This window comes from Diplotaxodon limnothrissa, linkage group LG1, assembly GCF_057381915.1.
Source record: "Diplotaxodon limnothrissa isolate DT_005_m linkage group LG1, D_limnothrissa_male_GT1.1, whole genome shotgun sequence".
Lineage (NCBI taxonomy): Eukaryota > Metazoa > Chordata > Actinopteri > Cichliformes > Cichlidae > Diplotaxodon > Diplotaxodon limnothrissa.
Window position 1 is genome coordinate 6666252 of NC_140596.1, and position 27968 is coordinate 6694219.

The window sequence follows — 27968 nt, forward strand, 5'->3', positions numbered from 1 at the left end:
AACCCCAATTCATCCATACGTTTGTTAACTGCATATCCAGCATAGGGTTGCTGGTGCCCTCGTAGCCCCACAACCTGTTTAAAATAAAGGTAATCTCGCTGTATATATAATTTCTTTTTTTAAAATACCAATTAATACTGAAACACAAATTTAAGTAATTTATTAGCACAGATCTTATCAGGGTCATCTGTATATACCTACACTATGAAATTTACCATGGTTTTTTTTTTTTTTTTTTAAATGTCACACAAAAAAACAGGATTTAAATTACATTTAATAGCAGCAAAGAAAGACTTGGCAAATACATAACATAATTAAACTATAACGTGCATAAGAAGTCATCTCATTCGAAATATGAAGAGAAACCCAGTAAAGTACAGTGCTCATTGTTTTGTATCAGCAGACAGGAGAGATAAATGCATAGTTTTTGAACTTTGTAAATAGTTATGTTGTCTTTCCTGCACTGTTATCAGTTTCCATCTCTGCTGCTCAGTTACATCTCATACAAGCACACCAGAAAAGAGTGTAGTATCACAGTACAGACTTCGATATGGCTGTGTATATGGATAACTGTTATGAACATGCCCAGTGACTACTATGCAGCAGTTTTTTGGTTGTCCTTCTGTTCAGGAGTTTACTGTATTAGCAGCTGTCAGGAGTGATGAGAACAGAGAGTCTGGCCGTTGCTTCAGCACATCTGGATGGTCTAATTCTGCCACCTGTCGAACAGAACACTTAGTGAGTTTAAGTTAAAGATTGTGTAATCATCTTTGATTTGTGTTCATTTGTGGGTTGTTGTTTTTTTTTTTTTTTTTTTTTTTTGGGGGGGGGGGGGGGGGGGGGTTTGGGTACCTGTCCATTGTCCATGACCAGAATACGATCTGCATGCATAACAGTGTTGATGCGATGCGCTATGGTGAGCACGGTGCAGTCTTTAAAGGCCTCTTTGATGGTGTTTTGAATGAGAGCATCTGTTTCTGAATCGATGGATGCTGTGGCTTCGTCTAAAAGAATAATCTGCCAAAAAATAACCAGCGTAATGGTGGTTAGAAAGAAGAAAGCGGTGGATGGCAAAAGTGTCATAAAATACAAAAATGTTTACAGTGCTTATGTTATTATACACTTTGAATGCACGCAATGGTAAATAATTAATGGAAATATTGGTAGAGGCATCACAAGCTAATGTGGCAGCAGTATCCCAGCCAATAAACTGTATTTGCAAATTAAATTTAGTATCATCAAGAAGGTGTTATGTGTGTACACACCTTGGAGTTACGGAGTAGAGCCCTAGCCATACACATCAGTTGTCTCTCACCAACAGAGAAGTTCTCTCCATTTTCCAACACTGGTGCCTGTAGCCTTTCTTCCAGCTTGGAGATCTGATGGAACAAAATCATATTTTGGTACTGCCATTCATACCCCTCAGGCTAACAGAAAGAGGATATTCGCAGCAAAAAAGCCCACAAAATAAACTACAAAGTCGTATAATCCTTGCCTAAGGCAAGGCAATCAAAAGTTTGAACTCTTATATGGAAAGACTATCTGCAGTTAAACAGGAGCAGCATAAGGATTCTGGGACGGTGCCTCGGTGAGATTGGCTTGCAACCCCCATGCTAGTCTTGGATTAAGGACTACTACAGTTCATTTTTGCCAGAAAGGAATTCCTGAGCAGAGATGGGCAGTAACGCGTTACTTGGTAATTAGATTACCGTTACTTTCCCGTAGAAACGCTGCGTTACCTTGTTACTAAACCCGTGATTTTTTTTTTTTGATTTTTTTTTTTTTGGCGAGAATGTCTCATGACAGTGACGTAAGCGAGTGCGACGTTCGTGACAACAGCTGTGTGCAGATCAACAATGGATCATATATCGAGTGCGGGAGAGAGTATGAGCGTGCAGCGTTTAAAGCGTGGAAGCACTGACCTTTAAGTTTGATTCCATAAAAAGTGACAAAAACATTAGTGTCTGTTGTGCGTGTTCAGCGAAAAAAAAACCCTAAACTTCCAAGCAAGCACCGAGTGCGCTATGACGTAATGGGAAATTCACAGAGAAACTCGCGGATTCTTCAACTGACTGGTGCGGCACACCTGCACCAGGGCAAACCTCCGCCTACGCCACTCCTGCTTTACAGGTGAAAATAGAGCAGAAGGACTGCTAGTCTTTGACTTTATTTATTTTCTGCTGTGTTTTACTTGCATCTATTTGAAAGAGTGAGTGTTAACACAAAAAAATATTTTATTTTATGTGCTGGAATGTGCAGAAAATAGGTTTAAATGTTAAACTAATTTCTTCCAGTCAGAGAATGGTGCATATAATAAAATTTTCGCTTGATGCATAAAGTTAAAAGATTAAAACTGATAAAACAAGTTTAAAAAATTTACTTTTCCATTTGATTACATTTTGTATGATGGATTATGCAGAAATTAGATTTGGGCTGAAAGAGCTATTGCTTTATTACCTATTCAGGTTGTAAATAGTGTTTTTTAAAAAGTAGCTAAGTAATTAATAACTTTTGAAAATAAGTAATCAATAAAGTAACGGGATTACTTTTGGGGGAAGTAATCAGTAATTAGTTACTGATTACTTATTTCAAGTAACTTGACCAACACTGTTCCTGAGTGTATTCTGTGATAAACATTTAGACATGCCAGAACCTTATCAAACTTGTTGTAATAAAAATCTTTAGGGTTTATTACTTCCAGGTTCACGGCATGAGCGCAACATTAGTCAGCATTAGTGGTGCCATTAATAACTGCTAGAGAGTTGTTTTCCTCTGCGGAAAAACATGTGCCTGGACAGATGGTACTATAATTGTACACAGAGGAAGGTGAACTAAATGTAGGGCACTGGAGGAAAAAGTCCAAATTCCAAATTTTCAATGCAAAGATAAAGTAAATATGCAGAACTCGTCAGAGAGTAAACAATACTGGCCAGTGGCAGAAAAATTGTTAAAAATCTAATAACTGATAGCTAATTAAAGGAAACAAAGAACAGAAGTAAAACTAAATAAACGTCATGAACAACATGAACATAGGATGTGTCAAAAAAATGAACATAAAATATATGTTTGGCTCTAGGGCTATTCCATTTTCTTTTAGGGCTATATCAGACGTGTCACAGAGACTGCAGTCTTACGCGTTGTGGGTTTTAGTTTTTGTCAAAGCAAAATCTTGGATAAAAGCAAGTGGCAAAACAAACAATAAGACTATACAATACTGATAACATACTGAGTCCTTTATATAGGTCTTCTCCAGTGCTGCCCAAATCTCCTCATCAGTGTAGTTATTAAACGGGTCTAGGTTGTACCTGTAGGAAAAACAGCTCTTTAGTGACTGACATGCAGGAGTAAAATCAGTGTGTGATTCTGTACTTCTGGTTCACTACCTTACTGTACCGATGAACAGCACAGGGTCCTGAGGGATGATGGACAACTTGCTGCGCAAATCCTGCAGGCCAATGGACATAATATCAACTCCGTCTATCTTTATGGTTCCTGCTGCAGGCTCTACTAGTCTGAATAGAGCTACTCCTAAAGAGGATTTCCCTACAGACACAAAGCACAGAGCAGAGTAGCTGAATATTACACTATAGCTGTTGAGAAGAGCTGATTAAAATTGTAATCTGCACTATGGAATAATTAGGAATTCACTGCTATAATAATTACAACCCTGTTTCCCAAAAAAAGGAAACTGTGCAAAATGAGCCATGCATGTCATGGCGGAGGCTCTGCCGAACCCCTGAGACCGACTCACCGAACGCAAAAGTTCTAACAAAACACATATTTAGGGTTCGATCGAACCCAGGTTAAGAACCACTGCTCTAAGATTAAATTGTCTGTCTCAGAGTGATGTTGAAAAACGAGTTCATGTATTTATCATCATTTCTAGGGTGTATTGTTGTAAATCATCATCACCCAAAGACTAGATGAAATCAACAAGAGAAACAGCTACTGAACCCAGAGCCTTACCAGAGCCAGTCCTTCCCACGATCCCCAGCTTCTCTCCAGGTTGAATGTGGAAATCAAGGCCATTTAGGACGATTGGTGTATTCTCTCTGTACCTCATCTTATAGTCTTTGAAGGAGACGCCCCCATTGCTAGGCCAGTCCTGTGGGATCTGAGCCTCTTTAACATGCCTGGGGGCCTCAGATTTACAATCCTGCAAATAAAAAAGTTTATTTTTTGAGTGAGGCAAACAGAGGGAATTTGGGGTTTGGTCTTGGCAAAACAATGAAAGATGGATCGTTTCCGGAGAGAAATCTGACCATGATGTATTCCTGCAGTCGCTCCACTGAGTTGAACCTTGCTTCCACTTCCGTTGACAGTCTTACTACATATTGAAGCATGCCTGTCAACTGGACAATACGCAAAAGTTCTAACAAAACACAAACACACATTTCAACATGACTTAGACGTATAACTCTGCTCTCCTTATTTACCTGTATGGTATAGGTTATGGCCAGGCCTTTCAAGGATGGAGCGATAAAGTCATTACTGCTAAGCACTACAAACAGAGACACCAACAAGGTCATAATAGCAGCCATGAAGTCCAGCCAGAAAGAAAGCCACCAGGTGCCAGAATGAAACAATAAAAAGTGATTGGAGTTGATGTCATTCAGGGACTTGAACCTACAATATGACACAACGACGTGATGAGAGTTGAGAGCACCGATCAAAGACCACATCATTTACAGATATTTACAGAAGAACACATTATTTACTATTACGACCAGTAATAGAGAGACTTTTATTTGTTTCTGTGAAAGAGTTCTGGTGTCTTACATTTCTATGTGACTGTTTCTTGTGTTGTAAGCATGGATGGTGCTGAGGCCCTGCAGTGTAGAAGTCGTTAGTGAGATACAGGGAGAACGGCTGATATTTTCCATCTTCTTCATAAGACGAATACCCCTTTGGAATAGGCTGCAGATAAATTCAAACAAATGTTGAGCAAACTGTACCTTAAACAACTATCTGCTCTCGCACTAAGACAATTTTTAAAACTTAACTCACAACAGAATGAGGGTAAACAAAGCTCCCATGATGACTACAGCCACAAGCATGTATGGAAAAACGGATGCGATGATGATAATTGTGAATGTGACGAGAAGACAATACTGCAGGAAAGAATCCATGACAACAGGAAGCATAGTGTCCACCTCCTCTTGATCTTTAGAGAAACGGTTTAGAATTCGGCCTGTTGGAGTTGTGTCGAAGAAACTCATTGGACTGCCAAAAATCTGTGAGAGGAAAATACAAACAACAAAAATAATCATTCTTTGAATCATTGAGCAGTTAATCTGTGTTTCAATTGGTCATGTTGGATGGTAAACACTGGGGATTATTTCTTGGTACCTTCTTGAACATTGTGTTGTGGAGTTTGCAGGAGGCCCTCAAGGTGACGTAAGTATAAAAGAAGCATTTGATGAGGGCAAGTACCACCATGATGAGCATCATCACACCATAAATCGTTTGGTAATAGTGCAGGTCTGGATTTTTTGAGATGTCACCTGGATCTGAACCTGGGTTAGTCGATGACTTCGATAAAACAGACAAAATATCTTTTGTTAGTGGAGAGAGAGTGGACTTGGCGTGTCTATCGTTTCAGTGGGTCTTTCTTGAACTGTCATCTTGAGTGACAAGACACAGCTAGAGAGCAGTTTTCTAATACAGCAGTGCATGGAAACTAATTTCTTTCCAGATCCAGAATTTGCTAAATAAAGAACATAACACTCCAGCATGCAAAAGTACTGTTAAAGAACAATTTTTAGCAGTAATGGTGTTGGAGCATGGTTAGGGTTAGGCTCAAGCTAAACAAGCGTAATGAGTAGACTAAGATGTGCCAGTATTCTGTGTACTGATAGGCTGGAATAATACGAGAGTGTACCACTAAGAAATGTGCTAGCTGGAATATTATGTTCTTCACCACATTGGTTCTGCCCAGACCATTCAGTTAGCACTCTGTTCTTTACAGGTATGCTGGACCCTGTAAAAGATTCACACTGCAGCAGTATAATGAGCACATCCAATAATCTGATCTTAATAAGAACTGCTCAAGGCCAAAGAGCACTAACTCTCACAGACCTCACTTGACCACCACCTGAACTCATCACTAGTAAGTATTTGTGGGTTACTTAAAAGCTGAGATAGCCTGGAAAAAGCCAAAAATTCAAGGTTTGACCTTAAGTCCATCGTAACCCTCTAATTTTAAAGAGACTGGCTAACACGGGCAATCTTACTTGAAACAATGTACCTTCTGGTGCTTGTAATCATCTTTATTGGATTCACTTGTGTTAGGCTACACAGTGACTGAGAGCTCATAGTCATTTCACCCAAGCTGTTTATGCATGATGAGATTATTTTTGTGTGAATTCTAGAGAGAGAGGATTCTCACCCCATTACCCTTTCCAAGCCAGAAGCTGAGCCACCAGTTGCTGAAGGCTGTGGATCCAATCATCAGGACAATGTTCAGGACAGTGAGAAAGACGAGAATGTAGCCTGTAGCAAAGAGTTGCAGCACAACTATTAAGTACATATTGGTACATTATTGCTTAAAATCATGTAAATGCATGTGTGTGTTATATCAGACCTCCAGCTGCTTGACAGTACCGGTGGTAGGTTCTTAAGGAGACAGCACCCTCTGTGGAGGACTCTTGATGGACCAGCTGGTCATCAGACTTGACAGGAGCTTAAAACAGGGAAAATATTTTAATAGAGTCGTAACAGGATTAGTGACTTCCATTTGCATTGACATGCATCACATGTGCATTTCCATTATAAAAAATATTTAAAAAATCTAAAGTATTGCTTGGTGTAAAAAAGGGGATCACATAACAACTAAATATGTAATAGTGAAACAGCTGACAAACGGTGGGATGACACTCAGAATTAAGTGAACTTTAAAGACTTACGCTTTTGCTCAGCTGTTGTTTCATGATCCTTTTCATCTGACATGTCAAATGCTGAAAGGAAGAATAGAAGTAATTTTATCATTCTACTAATCACAAAAATTGACTTAAATTATCATTGTCCACATATTGTAAGACATAACTGCAAAGAGTTGAACCACAGACCCCTACAGCAAGGAAATCTGGAAACTGATCACTTGTATACATTGTATCCATAGAGGGAAGAGTCACTTTAAATAATAATAATGGATTGGATTTATAAAGCGCTTTACAATGCCACTATTCATTCACTCTTGCATTCACACACTGGTGGAGGCAAGCTACAGTTGTAGCCACAGCTGCCCTGGGGCAGACTGACAGAAGCGAGGCTGCCATATCGCGCCATCGGCCTCTCTGGCCAACACCAGTAGGCGGTAGGGTAAAGTGTCTTGTCCAAGGACACAACGACCAGGACAGAGAGCCCGGGGATCGAACCGGCGACCTTCCGGTTACAGATGGGCCAATGAAGATGGGTCAATGATGCATATAAATATGATAGTAATGTTATGTCATGACCTTCACAGGTCATGTTTTTGGTACGAAGTCACAAGAACTTATAATATGGGTATATAGCAAAAACAGCCAGGTCAACAAGTTTGCTGCCCTGTCTGTTATTACTTTACAAGGCCTTGTTTTTGCTTTACAAAACTTTGACCTGTCCCTGGTTATACAGTTGCTCTTTAACAATCAAAAGTACTGATGTGTCAACACTGCACGTGCATTGGCACAGCAACATTTAGAAAGTGTCAGCGTCATCCCCCTGAACACTGGTCTCTGGACAGTGAAAAAACAAAAATCCCACCGTATTCAAAAAAGCACAACTAAATCAAATCAAATCAAATCACTACTAAAACATGTAAAGTCTGTCATGAATTCAAAAACACCCAAAAAGTTCAAATTATTAAAATGATTTTCTTCCTAGTTTTTTTTACCAGGGTTTGCCATCCCACTGTCTGCACGATATCTGAGCTCAACCTCTTTCAACTCAGGGGCATCTTGGGATGATAAATCCTCCTCTTCCTCTCCCTCCTCATTCTGAGTCTGACAAGCAAGAATATCAGGAACACAGCATTACAGCACAGCCCGTACAAACGTATAACCACAAATGGAATGATTTGTACCTTGTTTTACAACTGATCATTAAGTTTATTGTTTTTGACATAATAAAACAATAAAGAACAGGTGAGGTGGTTTGCAGGAACATAATAATAAGAATCAAAGATAAAAATAGAAGAGGTACAAGATGCATGCTTTTAATTTAGGGTATACTTACTTTGGACTGTTCCATCTGGTAATTGGTGATGAGCTGAGCATAGCGTCCGCTGGCGTTCATCAAGGTTTGGTGGTTTCCGGCCTCCCTGATCTCCCCGTCATCCAGAACCAGGATGTCATCACAGAACTCCAAATACTAGCAAGCATAAGTGAGAACAACTGTGGCAACAAAATCTACAGACCTGTTCAAAACTATAATCACATGTACGTACATATTTATGTCATTTGACAGATGTTCTTATCTCCAGTAGCGTGACTTACGAAATGGCTTAGAACTCACGGGTAAGAGCACCAGTCAAATACTCTTCCTCAGATTAGTGACTTATGATTAGTAGGTAAACTATTAGCCAAGAATGCCTTCTAGGTTTTTTCAGATTTGACTGAATTGGTCCAAAATGTCCATCCATCCATCTTCATCCGCTTTATCCGGGGCCGGGTCGCGGGGGCAGCAGCCTAAGCAAAGAGGCCCAGACCTCCCTCTCCCCAGCCACCTCCTCCAGCTTATCCGGGGGAATACCAAGGCGTTCCCAGGCCAGCCGAGAGATAGAACACCTCACCCAGGAGGCGCCCAGGGGGCATCCTTGTCAGATGCCCGAACCACCTCAGCTGGCTCCTTTCGATGTGGAGCAGCAGCTGCTCTACTCTGAGCCCCTCCCGGATGGCCGAACTTCTCACCCTATCTCTAAGGGAGAGGCCAGCCACCCTTCGGAGGAAGCTCATTTCTGCCGCTTGTATCCGCGATCTCGTTCTTTCGGTCACTACCCACAGCTCGTGGCCATAGGTGAGGGTAGGGACGTAGATCGACCGGTAAATTGAGAGCTTCGCTTTTACACTCAGCTCCCTCTTCACCACGACGGACCGGTGCAGCGTCCGCATTACTGCAGCTGCAGCCCCAATCCGTCTGTCGATCTCCGGCCCCTCCTTGAATCGCTACCTTATCGTGGTGGAGGGGTTTGTGTGTCCCAGGGATCCCAGGGGCTATGTTGTCTGGGGGCTTTTGCCCCCTGGTAGGGTCTCCCATGGCAAATTGGCCCTGGGTGAGGGACCAGACAAAGAGCGATTCTGAAGACCCTTATGAAAAGGACAGCGAGGGAACAGTTTACCCTGCCCGGGATAGGGTTACCGGGGCCCCGCCCTGGAGCCAGGCCCGGGGAGGGTGCCCGAGGGCGAGCGTCTGGTGGCCGGGCCTTAGTCCATGGGGCCCGGCCGGGCACAGCCCGAAGAGGAGACATGGGCCCATCCTCCCGCAGGCCCACCACCCGCAGGAGGCGCCATAGGGGTCGGGTGCATTGTGTGCCGGGTGGCGGCCAGGAGCGGAGGCCCTGGCGGACTGACCCCCGGCTGCCAAGACTGGCAATAGGGACATGGTCCAAAATGTCATATTTAAAAATACAATTTTAGACAATATGCATATTAATTTCATGAATATGAATATACATATTCATGAAATTAATCTGATTTCCAGATTTCAGAGTCTCAGACCAAGCTATGATCCATCAAGTAACCTGGTTAATTTTTCACTTTGGCTTTTATACAGATTAACAAAATGGAATATAGTGATTTTTATAAAACATTAACGGATGTTTTTCTATTCTTCCTGTCATGGTAAGACATGGCCTCTGACTGTAAAATTACAATATATATGGTCAGGAAAGTCTTCTTTTAACTGCTTACATCAGTTGTTCTTGTCATTTAGTGTTATTCTTTAGTGAAAGCACTAAAGAATGAAACCGTGTTCTTACCTGGAGCTGGTGTGTAACCAGTATGACAGATTTTCCTTGGAGTTCCTTCTTTATGCATTCTTCAAAAATATGTTTCCCCACATGAGCGTCAACAGCAGATAGAGGATCGTCAAGGAGGAAGATGTCCTTGTTGGAGTAGACTGCTCTGGCCAGGCTGATCCTCTGCTTCTGTCCCCCTGACAGATTAAGCCCCCGCTCCCCAATCTGACAAAATGTCAGTAAGACTTAATATAATCCAGAAATTTACTCAATCTTTATGGAAGAGATGGTATTATATTTTAAATATTGTAATTCATTACATTATACTAGTGCATTTATTCCATACAACACTATGGCATTATTCTGTCTCAATTAGGGCTGCTCGATTATGGCAAAAATGATAATCACGATTATTTTCACTGAAATTGAGATCTCGATTATTTATTTAACCCTTACGACCTACTATAGAACCAAGTCCGCCAGAGCTTATATTATTTTTTTACATGTTGTAGTGCCATTTGTGGGAGCATTTCAAGTTGCTATACAACTGTTATAGCCCATATTTTAATAATATGTATGCATTAAGTCCATAGTAACTACATTAATTGCAAAAAAGTGCAATAAACTACAAAAAAATTGAAAATCATTTTTGTTTTGTTTTTTACATATATTTCTACTTGGAGAAATTTAAGAGGTTTATCCCTCAAAACTTTAAATACAAAAAAGTTGCAAAAAATAGTTTACAACAACAGGAAATTTATTTTGAGTGTCTTCATAGTTTTATTTTGGAGATACACCAATTTTTATATACTGCAGGAAAAACGAAAAAACAATCCTATGATGCAAATTTGCAAAGAAAACAGCATGTGCATCAAAATAAACTATTTCCAGCAGTGCAATTCGAGTTCTAAGCATCACAGAAACTATTCAGAAAAGTCAAACATGACTTATAAAAACACCAGTATAGGCTTTTAAGGCCTACAAGTAAAAAACTAAATTTTCCGCGAAAATGACGTCACTTCCGGTTTCGGGCAGGAAATGGCGGACATGCGATAGTTCACGCTGACATCTGTTTCACTGTGGGAAGTGTTACGAACAGCTGATTGGATCGGCAAAGCGTGTTTCTGGAATATTATGTTTTTGTTCCTGCAAGCGCTTTTTATGCAATTTTTGCAAAGCTATATGTGGAACGAAACCGTGACCGAGGACAAGCTGATGTCAAGTACAACTCCTCTGGTTTCATATGCAAAAAAAAATTATTGCGCTAGCTTACACGGTTCAGGTTCTTCAGGAATTTAAAAATAGTTACACAAAACAGAGCGTGCAGCTCGGACCGGCTTTAAAGGGTTAACAATAACAACGTATTGAATAATGACTTTAAAAAATAATATAAAATAGTGTGCAACACCACTGAAGTTTTTTTTACCTCTCTTTTCAACCAACGGCAGTCACTCTCCTCTCCAAATAACTTCTGCTTAGCTTTCCGAGCTTCCCTCGGGTCCTCTTAATCAGCGGTCTCCACCCTTTTTTGCGCCATGGACCGGTTTATGCCCGACAATATTTTCACGGACCGGCCTTTAACGTGTCGCGGAAAAATGAGGGAGGGGCTAATAATCGGCTCAGTCATTTTTAATGATTGTTGAAAGCCCAGATCGTAATCGTGATTAAAATTCGATTAATTGAGCAGCCCTAGTCTCAATATACCCTCCTTTATCTTCACATAGTAGTTGCTGGAGGGGAGATATGATTGTTACAGTTTGTTTAACTTCAAATGGTAAATGGCCTGTATTTGTATAGCGCTTTTACTAGTCCCCCCTAGGGACCCCAAAGCGCTTTACACACCCAGTCATCCACCCATTCACACACACATTCACACACTGGTGGAGGCAGCTACAGTTGTAGCCACAGCTGCCCTGGGGCAGACTGACAAATAGCTCATTATTTATTTTGGACTTTGTTGAATTGTATGTTTAAACGACTAGGACACATGACACAAGGCTTTTTTTTCTACTTATCTAGCAGATACTTGTTTATGCAGATAAGGACTTTCAATGAATTTCTTTGACAGTTTAACCTCCTAAGACCCGAACTCTTTCACGACATGCATTTTTAATTTCTCTTTGATATTTGGGCTGATTGGGACCCGATGAATGTAAAAACAAAGAATTACCAGATTTTTTTTTTTTTTTACCTTATTTTTGTTTTTAAGAAAGATAAGAGCCACAAATGAGGATATTTGTTTAAAATTTTGATAGAACAGTAGCATTATAATGTCCTCGTAAGTGGATATCAGGCCCATGTAGAGCAAAATTGAGTATTTTGGTCTATCCATCCATCCATTCGCTTCCGCTTATCCGTTTTCAGGGTCGCGGTGGGCGCTGGAGCCTATCCCAGCTGTCATAGGGCGAAAGGCGGGGTACACCCTGGACTAGGGATGAGTATCGTTTAGGTTTTATCCGATACCAGTACCAAACCGGTACTTTTGAAACGGTGCCGGTGCTTAAACGGTGCTCAAACCGGTGCTCAAACCGGTGCTTAAAGAATGGAGAACACAAAATTGGTCCAAAAACCTCTCATGTTCAGCTGTTTTTTTGTAAAAAGATAGCAATGTTAGCCTTTTCTGCAGCTATGGGGCATATATGGTATTGCTCTTGGCTGGAAGCAGTGCTTAAACAATGGAAAAAACACAAACTTTGTCCAAAAACCTCTCATGTTTACAGTAACTGTTTTCCACTTTTTCTTTGGTCATTTTAGCCTTTTTGGCCAGGGTGAAGGGAGTATCTGCCATCAAACAAGAAGACAGCCGCATGTAGCTATGATGATGTTTGCTAGTTCACCTTACATGCATTAATGTAATAACGTGGTTAGCCTACTAAAGGTAAATTACACACGAGCAACATTAAGCTACTCACGCAGAGAAGAACGGCTGCTGCTGCCATTAAATACGGTGCATTTCTTTGCTTTTTAAAAAAAACGCTATGCGTCGCCAGGTGTTTCATCAGATTCGAGGTGTTAGCTCCTTTGCACAGTATCACCTTAAAGCATTTGTTGCAGGCTGCTGAGTTTGCATCTTTTGCTGTGAAATACAGCCAGACTTTTGACCGCTTTGCCTTGGGCATTTTTAATCTGTTGCTCTGCTCTAAAGTACCTGGACCCGCCTACTATCCTCGGAAACGTAAAATGATTGGCTAGAATCTAAAGTGTATCACAGCTCAGGAAAGAAAAGCACCGAAATAAAGCACCGAAATGTGCGCTGCTTTTCGGTCTGGTTACTACCGTTTATGTCAGAACCGATACCGGTACCCATCCCTACCCTGGACAGGTCGCCAATCTGTCGCAGGGCTAACACACAGAGACAGACAACCATTCACACCTAGTGGCAATTTGGATTATCCAATTAACCTATCCCCACAAGCTGCATGTCTAGCTTGGGCAGTGGGAGGAAGCCGGAGTACCCGGAGGGAACCCACGCAAACACGGGGAGAACATGCAAACCCCACACAGAAAGACCCCGGCCTGATGGTGGAATTGAACTCAGGACCTTCTTGCTGTGCGGCAACAGTGCTAACCACTGTGCCACCATGCTGCCCTATTTTGGTCTAAATAACCCAAAATGTGATGTCCACATATGTGGACGCCAGGTCCTAGGAGGTTAAAGAGAGAGCACCTACCTCAGTTTGGTCACCGAATGGCAGAATCTTCAGGTCAGCTCTGAGGCTACAGACATCCACAACCCTGTCATATCTGTGGAGTGACAATGTAAGATAGTGCCCTGATTGAGAGAAATATAGTGTATCGAACAGAACCATTTAAATAATTCTAAAAATCCAATGAGTCCAATAACATATGTAATCAGGATAAGCACTGGTCTCTGGAAAACTTTTCTTTGAAAAAGAATTCCTTTAATTTGCTCAGACATATGGTGCCTGGTGGTTTATGAGAGGTTATGAAAGGGCCCTTTCACTTTCTGTTAAGTCAACACTACAGAGGTCAGCAAGTTTCCCTTCTCACCATCACTAAATTGAACTTCCTATTAGGGATGCACCGATACCGGTATCTGGTATCGGCCTCGATACCACATTTTCTAAAGTACTCGTACTCATTAAAAGTCCCCCGATACCGGGAACCGATACCACGGTCTGAGACCTGTCTATGTTTGAGCGGCATGTAAGGGGTTAATCACAAGCGCCAAGTGCCCGCCCCCAGGCCCCGGCTGCAGTTCAGAGCGGGGAGAAGGCAAGGCGAGACATGTCAGCTGTGTGGAACTATTTCAAAGTGAACGAAGACGTGAAAACAAAGGCGGACTGCAAATTGTGCTCAGCGAAATTGTCCAGAGGAGGCTCAAAAGGTAGCGCATTTAACACAAGTAATTTAATCAAGCACCTAAAACCCCAACACGACAACAAGTACAAAGAGTTTACCCACGCTTATTTACCCATGCTTATTAGCACAGAGGAGCATAGCTGATGCTATAGCAGTGGGACGGAAACTAGTTGGGCATTTTAAACATTCCGCCTTAGCCTACTCCTGCCTCGAGGACATTCAGGGACAGCTCAACCAGCCAATAAAGAGACTGCAGCAGGACCTACAGACGCGCTGGAACAGCACGTATTACATGCTCCAGTCCCTCATTGAGCAAAAGCGAGTGCTGGAGGTGTATGTGTCCGAGCACGAACTCCCTGACTATCTCACCGCTCACCAATGGGCTCTTATGGAGACGACTGTTGCCATCCTCGCCCCCTTTGAGGAACTAACTAAAAAAGTGAGCAGCTATGACGCACTAGCCTCTGATGTCATCCCAGCTGTGACTGTGCTAGTGAGACTTCTAAACAGAGAAACAGATGAGGACCACGGCGTCAAGGCAATGAAAGCAACCTTACAGGCAGCTGTCAAGAAGCGCTTCAGTGACGTCGAGACCAACCCACTGTACTTCATCTCCACCATACTTGACCCAAGGTAAAGTCTGTGTGCTATAGGTATTCAATGATAAACTACAGTACTAAATGTAAGATTATTTTACATCTGAAATATTATATATTTGTAACTAAAATACACAAATACAAATGTATGCAATATATATAATATGAAATACATTTCCCTTATTACTACCAGAAAGTCAAATGGCTGGCATTTGTCAATGAGTAAGTACTTGGTATCGGTATCGGCGAGTACTGAAATGCAAGTACTCGTACTCGTTTTCCAAAAAAGTGGTATCGGTGCATCCCTACTTCCTATTGTAACCCTGTCAGATAATGAAGATGACCTCCACCTTTATTACATTCTTATCAGATGCAAATTCACAAAGATAAGATGAACTTTCTCCTAGTTAAACATTTTTCATGTAAGGTAAAGTCACAGGGAATATATAGTCAAATCTAAAACGCTTGCCCTCATTTTCATAGTCTTGGTTGGTGCAGTAACTAAAATCATATTGCCCCAAATGAAATCTCCTTATTTTATAATAATACCTGTTCTTTTCATATTCAAGTCTTAGCTACTCAAAAATAGTGACAAGCGCTGATTTATGTTAAATTATCAATTACTTGGTTTGGTCAAAAGGTTCCCCCATGAGGATATTTTCTTGAACAGTTCCGTGGAAAATCCAGGCCTGCTGGGAGACGTAAGCAAATGTCCCATCGGCTGTGATGGAGCCCCGAAGAAGGTGCATCTAAAAGATAAAATCAAGGAGACAGAAAAGCTATATTTACTGGACATTTTATGTACGGTTAGAAATAGTAAAAACTTCTTCTTTCTCCTCCTTCGTCTCTTGTTAGACCTTATCAAGGCTGATCGTATGCCCTATTCATATATATGTATTGACTTTCATCCCTTTTCTCTCCAGTGTGTACTTCCCCCTCTCCAGGCTCTTTTCCACCTGCTCCACACTCTTAATAAAGATCACAGTATCATCTGCATACATCCTAGTTCACAGAGACTTCTGCCTGACCTTTTCTATCAGCATATCCATCACCACTGCAAAGAAGAAGAGGCTCAGAGCCACTCATTGATATAATCCCATTTTCACTCCTACCACAAACCTCACAACTGTCTCGTTGTCCTCGTACATGTCTTGCACCACCCTAACATATTTCTCTGCTACTGAGAGAAGTGCAGCAGCACCACAGTTTGTCTTGTGACACCATACCATAAACCTTTTCTAGATTCACACAAAGACACAGTGCAACTTCTTCTTACCTTCTCTCTACTTCTCGGTCAACAATCTCAAAGCAAACATCAAATCTATAATGCTCTTTCCTGGCATGAAGCCATCGTTCTGCTCACTGATCGTCACCTTTCTTACTAACCTACCTTCAACAATTTTTTCCTGTAGCTTTATGGTATGACTCAAAAACTTTATCACTCTCTGTCATCTACATAATTCTGAAGATAAAGTTGGAGATTACTACTATGTTTGCAAACAAACTGTAACAGCTTCCTTCTACACAAGTGTTATGCAGATAAGATATGTAGAAGATTGTTTTGTTATATACTAAGATACAGCTTGACCCCTGCATGAAGAAGAAGTGCAAGCATGCAGAATTTCCCCAACTCAGACAGTGCCCTGCTTCTAGTCTCTGGATTGATAAGACTTGTTTAGCTTATCTGCTACATATATCCTGTTGAACTATGTTTGACCTGTGTAGGGTGACTAGTTTTCTGTCTTGCAACAGGGTAACAACCTATACATGTGGGGTCTGCTTCCCCTGTTCCAGAGAATTCCTCACTTCAATCCTGCATGCCTTGTACTGACTGAATTCCTTCATGCAAGAATAAACCTCGCAAATGAACTCCAGTAGTAGGACTTATTTAATCGACTACATTTAAATAACAGACATTAGCTGAATCCTAGTAGCATTAGCACAAGTTTTGCCTAATAACGTGTCTTCAAGCTAACAAAACAAAAAGAAGAAAAAGGTTATTACACTTTTGCACATCACCCTTGCCCTGGTCATAAATGCCTTTCAAGTCTTCATCCTCTTCATAGCTGCCCTCACCTTCTTATTAATCCCCTGCACTTCCTGATTCACAAACTTTCCTCCAACAGTCCTCCTGTTTCGCTCACTGTCTACATTCACTGAATCCTCAAGGTCCTCGTTCTATCTTCTCAACGCATGCAAATAACGAAAGAGTGAACAAAAATAAATAAAAGAAAACTATAAAGAAACGATACAAAATAACAGAAAAGGACAAAAACACAAAAGAGAAAGCAACCTGTTCCAAAATGCTGGAAATCAGTGATGTCTTTCCACTTCCCACATTCCCACAGACACCGAGCAGGTTGCCCTTCGGGAAATACCAGAGACAATCAGTTTACTTTTAATAGAATGCAGATAACCTGAGATATCATTATCAGAATTGAATCACACCTTAGGCAGTGTGAAGGAGATGTTTTTCAATGCTGATGAGGATTCAGTCTCAGCTGTCTTGTGTTCTGACACTCCGCTGGCTGTGCTGGGTGGGGGGGAAGACTGGCTTTCAGGTCTGGTCCAGGAAAATGTAGCATTTTTCATCACTATAGCCGAGTCATTATCTACCTTTTTCATCAGGTAGGGCTCAGGATTCTGGATCAGCAAAATTTTCTGAAATAACAACAAACAGCATTTACAAGCTTATCTGTGTTTTTCTGTTGATATTTCTGAATGAAAGTCAGATACAAGGTGTGACAAAAGCAAGGGTTAAAGTAAGACAGGAATCAAAGCAGCGTTAAACCAGATTTGTGATGCAGGTTGACAATATATCTTATATTTAAAAGATGTGTACCTGAGATGACCTTATCATGCATAGCATCTGCCACTGGCAGCCAGCAGTACAAAAAAAATAAAACTGTGATTTTAGAAACGTCTGAATTGTGAGGTTTTGGCTCGCTTGTACATATGCTGACTTCAATATTTGAAAGTGTGTTCATATGAGCATGCATCAGTGTAAGAATATATATGACAAAAGACACAAAAAGCACAATAGAGTCACTACATGAATTGTTAACAGTTACAGAGGGCACAAAACAAATAATTTACCCTTAATCGTTTTAGTGCTACAACAGCCTCAGCTGTGGCCTTCACAGACGGGGGCAGGACAATGAGGGAGAACCTCATGCAGTTGAAGATGCCAATTGTGGTAAAAGCCTAGTAAAAACAAAGAATTATGTTAAGACACTATATATGATTATGGAATGCAAGAAAATCATGTTGATATTAAATGGGCCACAGCAATCTGGTTTAGCACAATCGCAATTAAAGGAATGCAATAAACCTTTATTTCATTATCTTATGACTCATATCCAAACAGTCTGAGTTTCAGAACTGCAGAATCTCAGACTTGTTACTTTAAGTTAACATGTTAGTTAAAGGTGTTTTTCCGCCTGTACAGTTTTAGTATACTGCTGTAGTACTCACATCAGAAGTGCTGAGAGGTAACCCCAACAAAGTGTGAACCAGAAAGGTGAGGATAGTGGCAATGGAGGGTAGGATGTTGGCGATGCTTATATTAATAGTCTGGACATAACTGACCTTCTGTAGTTGTTTCTTTTCATTTTTCCTTAAGCCTGTAAGAATTAAAAGTTTTTCATTAGTTAACTTTATCTTTAGTGACTTACCTTTTTTCTTTACTGTAGTTCTTTAGTGAGCACCTTAGTAATGAGCAATAAGGCATTCAGATGACTACATTATGATCATTTTTTAAACAAGAAACTACCAAGAGTACAGACTGAAGACCTAGACCTCACAGTGTTGATAAGAAAGTTAACAAGATCATAAGATACTAAAGCATATCATATTCCCACATGCACTTTACTTGTCATAGGAAAATGAGAACACGTGCCCCAGATTTGGCAGCAAGCCAATGAATGTCCATAAAAGTTCAAGGTAAATTGAAAGTAAGTGAGAGTTCAAGATGTTCTCACAAACAACTGCATGTTTTAGAGGCAGATGACTGCTTCAACTTGTAATGAAGGGAGTCTAACAAATAGATATACTTGTGAGAGGTACATAAAAGTGTATGGATTAGTTAGACATGAAGTCACCTTACTCATTATAGATCTGTAGTTGCGGTCAGAAGTTCACATACACTCATGAATGTCATTGTAATTTAGGGCTTTAACTATTTCTTTAAACAGTTCTGTCTTTGGGATGTAATGACGGTGTTGATGGTTCTACAATGTGTTTTCACTTGACTGGACCAAAACCTATTATTATCTCGTTAGTGATAATGATTAATGGCAACTTTTAGGTTCTTTTTGCCAGCATAAAAAGGATTTCATTAACAACAATCATTGGACGGACCAATACTCAGAACAATGGGGAAGAGAAAGAACTCAGTGAAGATCTCAGAAAGAGAAGTATTGATTTACACAAGATGCAGATTCCAAGATCATCATTTCAAACAATTCTAAGTACAAGAACATCGACATCAGTTTTCACAGTGAAGTGAGTTATAGCTTCATGGACTGAGAGGCTGCCAACCAAGAAAGAAGCCCCTGCTTCAAAATCGACACCTTCAGACTTGACTGAAATTTGCACATGGAAAAGCCAAATGCCCTCTGGAAAAAAGGTTTTATGGTCAGACAAGACAACGATTGAGTTATTTGTCCATGGTGATAAGAGATACGCTTAGAGAAGTAAAGATGAGGCTTTCAAACCTAAGATAATAGTACGAGCTGTAAAGCATCGTTGCCTGGGGTTATTTTGTGGCCAGTGGTACCTCCAAATTCTTCCACTTTGGCACAAAATTGGTTTTGCAATGGATAAATTAGACTAACATTTAGAAGACCAGTCCAGAAGCTTAAAGCCCTAACCTCAACCCTCTTGCGGCTAGGCTTGATGATGGTGACCAAAAGCATCTGGACTTCTGATCACAACTGTACATAAGGATGCCCATACATACCATTGTGACTATATGTTTGCTGATTTTGTTTTTAAACAAATTGGTGTGTATGAATATTTCCTTGATATTTGACATACTGATTTAAAAAATATCAACATGAAACAGCTTGACATACCTGTAATCGTCTTCTCAAAAGAATCTTCCCACGCGTACATCTTGATTAGCTTTATACTGTTGAGAATCTCATTCATCGTGCGAACTCTGCTGTCAGTTATCAATAAGGACTTCCATCTGAATTTATTTATGAGCTTGGCCAAGAAAATCTACAAAAATCAAGAAAAATACATTGTAAGTGACTAAAGTTAATAAGAAGCAAAGTAATATATTTGGGATAATATAAGAAAAACACAGAAAAATCAGTTTTGCTATCTTAGCAGCTTACTAAACAAGGAAATGAGTTTATAGAAAGGTAAAACATACCGTTCTATATGCCTCAATTTTTTGTGATATAATATTTTGTTCTTATTGTTCTTATTCTTATTCTTATTGTTATTATTATATTATTGTTACAAACCTCATTTGTGCAGTTTTTTTTTTGTTTTGTTTTTTTTGATTATTTTTGTTTGTCTGGTTTTTGCAACATTAGTATTTGCCATTATTTTTCATTAGCTCATATTAAACACATACTTATATTTCATTATTGGTCAGTATTAAGTTTTAGATATTAAGAATTTTATGCTAGCAAAAAAGAGTTGCTGGCATAAAAACAAACTATTTGCATTCTCGCAAACACCTCCCCCCTGATCAAGCTTCCTAAAGAACTATGGAGTCTCCACAGGGAACCTCTTCCAGGACCCTAGCCACAAAATAGGCCAAACATTTTTGAACAATGATGTAATTTATGTAATTTTGCCTGTCTACACTATCACTATGCACAAGGTGCAAAAGCTTTCCCCTAGGCAGTACATTAGGACTTTTAATTGAGCCCTTGTTTTTCCCTTTTCCTGGGTCAGAATTGTAGTGGGAAATTCTACAAGAACATATTGTCCTGAGCAAAACAGCTCCCAGGAATATACAAATTCTTTACAACATTAAGGTTAAAATCATTTCTGTTGCTAACATCAAATTTGAAAATATAGCATATAAGCATACAATTTCCAAAATTTGGATTTGCTAACTTTCCACTATTTTCAGTTAAAATAAGAACCAACTTTATTTTCACAGCTTCTAATGTAAAGATATGTCAGATTTATGTGAAATATACACAGACCTGTACAGGGACAAAAATCAGGTATGTGAAGATTCCAGTCAGTGCGGTGTAGCCCAGGATGTAGCATATGTAGACAATACACAAAACATAGAGCACTGTGCTAGACAGCCCAAAGCTCCCAAACACTACAGCCTCGAACATTCTCTGGCCATCACTGGTCAAAATGTTAATCATCTAGACAGCAGAAAGATATGAAGAAAAGTTAATTAGGAATTGCATCAAAACAAATTTCTTTTATGTCAAAACAAGTTCAAATTATTTGTAGCACTATTGACTCACAAGATAATTTATAATACATTATGGAGGGATAGAAAGAAGAATACATGAGATATTAAAAACATGTAAAACATATGTATACACGTCAAAATATAAAGCATGCTCATTCAAGATAGAATATAGCAACAAAGACAAACAAGGGTTGCTTTTCATGTTCACAGATAGCAGACATTACATCTGGTCCACTAATGTCTACCATGGACACAAACAGCACCCCACATCCAAGTTTGTTCCACTACAGCGTGGGTGAAAGCAATGTCAAAGTTTTTTAAAGCAAAAATGAAATCTTTGCTAAAAAAGACATTAGCATATTTTTGTTACACTGGCCTCTGTAGGCTATCAGCTGTAAGAATATTGTACAAGTGGATAAAATTACTTTAGAATCAATTACAAGAGCATTAAAACTTTCTCAGACAAATGTGGCTATATTGCATTTGCCATAGAAGTGAGAACTAGTCTTTACCTCTCCCATTGAAACACCGCTGTATACCCGCAGCGATATGATTTTCTGAAAAGCCACTGTAGAGAAAGCCCCTTTCAGTCTCACTGCTGTGCGCAGGTTTATTGACCACAGCAAGGATATTAGGAGAGCTTTGCAACATTCTGTGGTGAACAGACCAATGGACAAACCAACACCATAGGACACTGTGTTGGACACGGACTCCTCTGGGTTTTCAATATAATTTAAGATCATGCTGATCAGTACAGCCTGAAAGAACAGGGAGAAAATGGTTAGTGACACTTAAATAACATGAATCTTTAAGATCAAATTACATATTTTATATCACCATGGACTGAGGGTGCAGAGAAAGAACGAAGACCCTGCTGCAAAATCGACACATTCGGGTTCGACTGAAATTTGCAGCTGCCCACATGGACAAGTCGAATGCCATCCATGAACAAATTACACGGTCAGACAAGAGCAAGACTGAGCTATTTGGCCACAATAACAAGAGATACATTTAGAGGAGTAAAGCAGAAACTCTCAAAGCTAAGAACACTGTACCAGCTGTCAAGCAAGGCAATGGAGGCATAATGCTATGAAGCTGTTTCCCTGCACAATGTACAGACTATCTCCAAATTTTTCAACTTCATCTTAACAGATACATGGTAAAAACTTGGACAAAGTTGTTTTTTTCAACAGGACAATGATCTGGGTCTGTGCCAGAAAATCAACCAATTTAAATGAACTGTACTAGTTCTGTGAAGAAAAGTATTGAAGTTTGATGATGGCTACCAAAAGCATCTAGCTGAGGTGCAAATTGCTCGGGAAATTTAACAAAAAATGAGTGTAAGTATATTTTTAGGCTTGTAGGTATACTTTTAACCCTGTGGGGATTTGAAAAAATCTGAAATGTTTTCAAACTTACGCACCCAATTTTTAAAGTCATTAATGATGTGTGCTGTACAATAGTTCCACCCTGAAAAATGAAATAGTTCAAAGAAAATAAAAGAGGCACAGAATTACCGTGACATTCATCCCCTTGATGAGTGTATGTAAACTTCACCACAGATGTACATATTAGTTATTATATATTGCTACACTTTCAGGTACTACTTTTCAGAACAAAATGTGCTTTCATCACAAGATCTGAGATTAAAATCATTGTTTCTTTGTTTTTTTTTTACTTATGTGCACCTTCAGATGACTTGATGAGATGGTTCCTCTCTAAATTACTCAGATGCGACATTTAGAAATGGCAGAAATGCCTTTGGACAAAACTGGTTTCCACTGTATACAGCTGGGATTGTTCATGTTCTAATATCTAAGAACATGAAACACAGAGATGATGACTCACCGGGCCCAAAAATGCTGAAACCATGGCAAGAATACCAATAATGACAGAAACAATCAGCCTGGTTCGTTGAAAGTGAAAGGCCACACGAACCAGTGAGGCTTTTTCCAGACCCCTCTTTGCCACTTCTTCATCCCAGAGTCTCTGAAACCTGCCAGACACTTACAATCAGGACCTACTCACCCAGCAGTCTGTTTTTCTTTTAAATATTATAGGTACTATAGGTAAATTTCAAGTACTTTTCCAACTGTCACTATGTCTTTGGATTTTGACTGTGATCCCCCTGACTGATTTTTGGATATGTTGTGTTTAAATCTGAATATAATATGAAGAGAAAAGACCTTTGTGCACTGGTGTCAGCAATATCAAAAGGAGACAACTTTAGCTCGGAGATGTCCAGCTTATTCCTAAAAATGGACCACATCAAGGGGGTCATCCAGGCAAAAGTCATGAAGGACAGGAAACCTGCATTGTCCACAGGGTGGGGCCTAAATATAAAGCAGACATAAAATGTTGTGTGAAAGGAGGGCATTAATAGATTTCCAAGTATAAAGTATTTATATGGAAACAAATAACTAGCCATCAAATATTATCTAAGTTCATCTAAACGATCAAGTTTGATATTGACACTGACTGTGGTGAGGAAAAACGCAAGGGCTTGAGCATCTGCAAGCTCTGCTGATATTTTCTAAATGAGGAAGGGTGATCCCTTTCACAGCTGTGCACACAAGGATCATCTGGATTGATGATCTCAGATCCAGTTCGCCACTGGACACCATCGTCTGCCTAAACAGTCAAAAAAGCAAAAAGAAAGTATAAGACAACCAGTAAAAAAAAGCAGAGTGGATGAAAGACTGAGGTTGTGCCTTAGTCAATAGCTAAATGTCTGAAATTAGCTAAGCATCTAAAAGGAAAGCAGGATGTGGATGATGGAAAAGATGTCAGGAAGTAAAAGCAACATGTAAATTTGCTGTTTGTTTAGTACTTACAAAGGAGAGTCTTCGAGTGCCATTCTCCTCCAGAGAATATTTTTTCTTCATTTTGTTCTATGTTAAAAGAGACCAAACCACAAAGTTGAAATGATACTAACCAACATGATAATTCAAGTAGAAATGTCTAATTTAAGAGCATTATTTACCAGAATCAGAAACAGGAGGCTGTAATACATCACACATGTAATGCTGGTTTTAAACTGCCCTGCCTTAAGTCCAGACCTGTTACTCACTCAAAACATTTAATGTGTTGTGAAACAAAAATAAAACAAAAAAGGCTGTGAACTGGTAAGCAGCTGAAATCCTCCATGAAGCTAGAATGTCCTTTTAAGAATCATTGAAAGGCTGAAAAAATGGGTTGGTGTATTTGGAAGTGCATTAGAGTGGTTCTCCTCTTATCTCCATCACCGATCCTTTTCTGTGGCAGTCTCCGATTTTAGGTCATCCTCTACCTCCCTTACTTATGGTGTCCCTCAAGGGTCAGTCTTGGGGCCTTTATTGTTTTTAATTTATCTTCTCCCCCTCCAGCATATAATGGGCTCTTTTGAGGACATTTCTTATCATTGTTATGCTGATATTCAGTTGTATGTTTCTTTTATGCCCGAGGATTTATCTAAGCTTCAGCGTCTGAATGATTGCTTAGATTTGATCAAACGTTGGATGGCTGCAAATTTCCTCCAACTCAACGAGGGGAAAACCGAAGTCCCCGTATGCGCCCCTGATAGGTTTCTATCGCAGATAGTGAAAGCCCTTGGTCCTCTCTCACTTTATGTTAAATCCTCTATCAGGAATTTAGGTGTCACCTTTGACTCGAGTCTCACATTGGATGGGCATGTGAAATCTCTGGTTCGGTCTTGTTTTTATAATTTAAGAAATGTGGCTAGGCTAAGCCCGATTTTATCTCGCTCTGAACTTGAGATATACATGCATTTATTTCGCCACGCTTGGATTATTGTAATTCGCTGCTTACGTGTCTAAACAAAGGTTCTCTAACCACTGCAGAGCAGTACCACAAATGCCTATCCAGTGTTCCATTCGAGATAGTAAAATATTGCCAAAGACTGTGTCAAAGGCAGCAGTTAAGTCTAGGTGAACCAAGATCACATGATCCTGAATCTGTAGCCAGGAGGATGTCATTAACAACCCTATGCAACGCAGATTCTGTGCTATGCAGAGATTTAAAAGCAATCTCAAAGACATTATTTTTAAATTTAAAAAGTTTTCAACTGACAAGCAATTTTCTCCAGAATTTTACAGAAAAGAGTAAGCTTGCAAATAGGCCTAAAATTTGATAAAATGGCGGGCTATTTTTCTGAAGCAGAGGTTGAGCTGTAGCATGCTTAAAGGTTTTAGGAAAAGTACCAGATAAAAAACTGGTATTAATAATAGCTAGAACAGATAGACCAAGAGTAGAAATGACCTCTAATAATTGAGGTGGAGCAACATCAATAGGGAAACCTGAGGGCTTCAGATGGCAAACAGAGAGAAAGTTACAGGCTCAAACTGGTAGAAAGCAACAGAGCAAAGAACAAGGGCTGAATGGTAAAGAGTAGGTGGTGTCATCTGAGCCCTGGCATTATTCACCTTTTCCACAAAGAAATTCAAAAATCCCTCACATGGCTCAGGGGAGCTAACAATGTGTGAACAGTAGAAGCAGACAGCTAAAGACAAGTTCATCAATTATTAACATCTATTTTAATGGATGACACATTTCAAGAATTTCCCATTTTAAATATAGTTAAACTAAATCTTGCTTAAAACTTAAACTGACTCATCAGAACATGAGGTGAGGTCTGGAAAAAGCATAATTTTAAAAGGTTTTGTACAGTACCAATTAACCATTCATTTGAAGGTTTAGTTAATGAATGGTTAACCAGTCATATGAATGGTTAACTGCTAGTTAGTATGTCCAAATTTTGGACCGATATTGAATCTGAAGAAAACAAGTTTTTTTTTCTGAATAAAGAATTCTGTTCATCCATAACTAACACCTGAATATAAAGTGTTAATGAATGAACAGTGTCCTCATACCTGCCTCTCAGCTAAATCATCTGCACAGAATACAACAGGTCCTCTACTAATCAGATGGTTATTAGTTCGATCCAAGGCTTTTCCAGTCTGCATGCCAAATATCCTTGGGCAAGATACTAACCCCAAGTTGCTTTGTGATGCATCCATCAGAGTATGAATGTGTGTGAATGTTAGATAGAAAGTACTTAAATACATAATAGGTGTGTGAATGGGTGAATGAGGCATGTTGTTGAATCAGTTCATTTATACCATTTAGATATGTTTAAGCTTAAAATCTTATCAACTTAAAGACTGCACATGCAGATTACAGCGCTGTTTTTGAAACATCTAACTAATAACATATAAAAAAAACCCCACTAACTATTCCTAACTAAATTATTAATAAATAAACATTAAGAATATTAATAGTAACTGTAATTTATTTTGGTAATGATTTCTTAAAAATGAAGTTAACTATAAAACACAATCAATGAAAACTGACAATCATAAAATACAAGCACAAACTAAAAAGATCAAAACTGAGCTAAACTAATTTACAGTAAACACAGTGAAACTTTTCCTGTCTGAATGAATGAATTAAATTAATCTAAAAAAAATCTGAACAATACCTGTGTATGGAGAACAAGGGAGACACACTGCTGCTAGTCAACACTGACAGTGAGTGAAGCAGCATTTTACTCTGCCTTGCATAACCTTTATGGAGATCAAAGGTTAGCCTGTTTAGAGGTGACTGCCATTCTTCGTTCTAACTGGACAGCTTAGTCACAATGACAAATCATTTAAAATCAGTGGTAACACTTAATAATAATGACACGCTATTGGGCATTAGTAAAGTATTAGTAAGTGCTTAATTCATTTATAAAGCATTATTCCTCCTTAGTCTGTATCAATACAGATATACATGTGATGTCTCATCATGGAGCAAGGTGTGAAAAAAGGCATGGGTCATTATCAGCAGAGGTTATTGGGTGAGGTGACCTCGATAGGTCATCATGTGAACTTTTGATGTCATCTCCATAGCTCACCATGTGACTTATTGAGGTCACCTGATTATGTCTACTGCACATATGCATTCAAAATTATACATCAATTGATGCATCAATTGATGTATAATATAATTGATGCATCAATTGATGTATGATGTGCCATTCTGAGTTTTTATTGAATTTGACTGAATGAGGAGGAGGAGACCATCCAATACTTCTTTTATTTCAGCCGTGTTCACCAGACACCGTTCTTTCTAATTCAGGAGCACTCTGGAATTGAACCTGACTGGATGCTGACTCATCTCACTAAAAGCTCACTAACACAAACCAGAGCAACACTGAACCTCAGGAATGAACTAAAGAACTTTCAAACATCCCAGTAATCCTCACTAATGTTTTATCATGACCTTATTCATATTTTATTTTAAATGACAAACCTTAAACGTTATATTACCCAGTTACCCAACTGCTCATTCTCTCTTAAACTCCTCTTACAGACTTAGACTCTCATCCTACCAATGTTTTAGTATTCTGCAAACCTCAAGTGGACTATGTTTGCATCACTCATTTTAATTATCTGTGTGTGTGTGTGTGTGTGTGTGTGTGCGCGCATTTAAATACTTTGTTAATCACTTTCTTAAACTTTTTAAATGATACCATGAAGATGTTATACATGTGACTGTGAATGGAGAATAAATATTTATATCTGGGGATTGAACTGGTTCTTATGTAGTGCTCTTCTATTCTACCTGAGCACTCAAAGCGCTTTATAAAACTTGACTCATTCACCCATTCTTACGAGCACGCTTTTTTAAGTAGATGAGTTACTCTACCTCCTGAGCCACAGCTACAGACTAAGGACGA

At 39.5% G+C, this 27968-nt stretch overlaps 1 protein-coding gene across 2 annotated transcripts; it reads right to left on the bottom strand.

The window, feature by feature from the left end:
• Positions 1-227: 227 nt before the first annotated feature.
• Positions 228-26802, bottom strand: abcc12 (ATP-binding cassette, sub-family C (CFTR/MRP), member 12). 2 transcript variants are annotated; one of them, XM_085359853.1, is made up of 31 exons: positions 26727-26802; positions 24085-24141; positions 23730-23881; positions 23437-23583; positions 23099-23246; positions 21763-22008; positions 21024-21197; positions 19929-20076; positions 18328-18476; positions 17950-18057; positions 17302-17514; positions 17147-17218; positions 15478-15602; positions 13606-13678; positions 9956-10159; positions 8215-8349; positions 7874-7982; positions 6906-6956; positions 6584-6682; positions 6389-6492; positions 5350-5532; positions 5008-5234; positions 4780-4917; positions 4437-4626; positions 4263-4352; positions 3967-4156; positions 3384-3543; positions 3227-3305; positions 1266-1379; positions 853-1017; positions 228-719 (listed from the first exon to the last, which is right to left on the bottom strand). In XM_085359853.1, the coding sequence occupies exons 2-31, from the start codon at positions 24133-24135 to the stop codon at positions 627-629; spliced, it is 4137 nt and encodes a 1378-aa protein (XP_085215979.1). In that variant the 5' UTR covers positions 24136-24141; positions 26727-26802; the 3' UTR covers positions 228-626. The 2 variants fall into 2 exon arrangements, with proteins under 2 accessions (XP_085215979.1, XP_085216068.1); XM_085359942.1 differs by lacking the exon at positions 6906-6956 and having other exon boundaries at positions 26727-26801.
• Between the last annotated feature and the right edge of the window lie 1166 nt (positions 26803-27968).

Coding starts and splice junctions, on each gene's coding strand:
- abcc12 (XM_085359853.1), bottom strand. CDS start 24,135: ATGAAGAAAAAATATTCTCTGGAGGAGAATGGCACTCGAAGACTCTCC. Junction 18,058..18,327: donor TACCTCTCAGCACTTCTGAT/GTGAGTACTACA, acceptor TGTTTTTACTAG/GCTTTTACCACAATTGGCAT. Junction 13,679..15,477: donor GAACCTTTTGACCAAACCAA/GTAATTGATAAT, acceptor GTCACTCCACAG/ATATGACAGGGTTGTGGATG.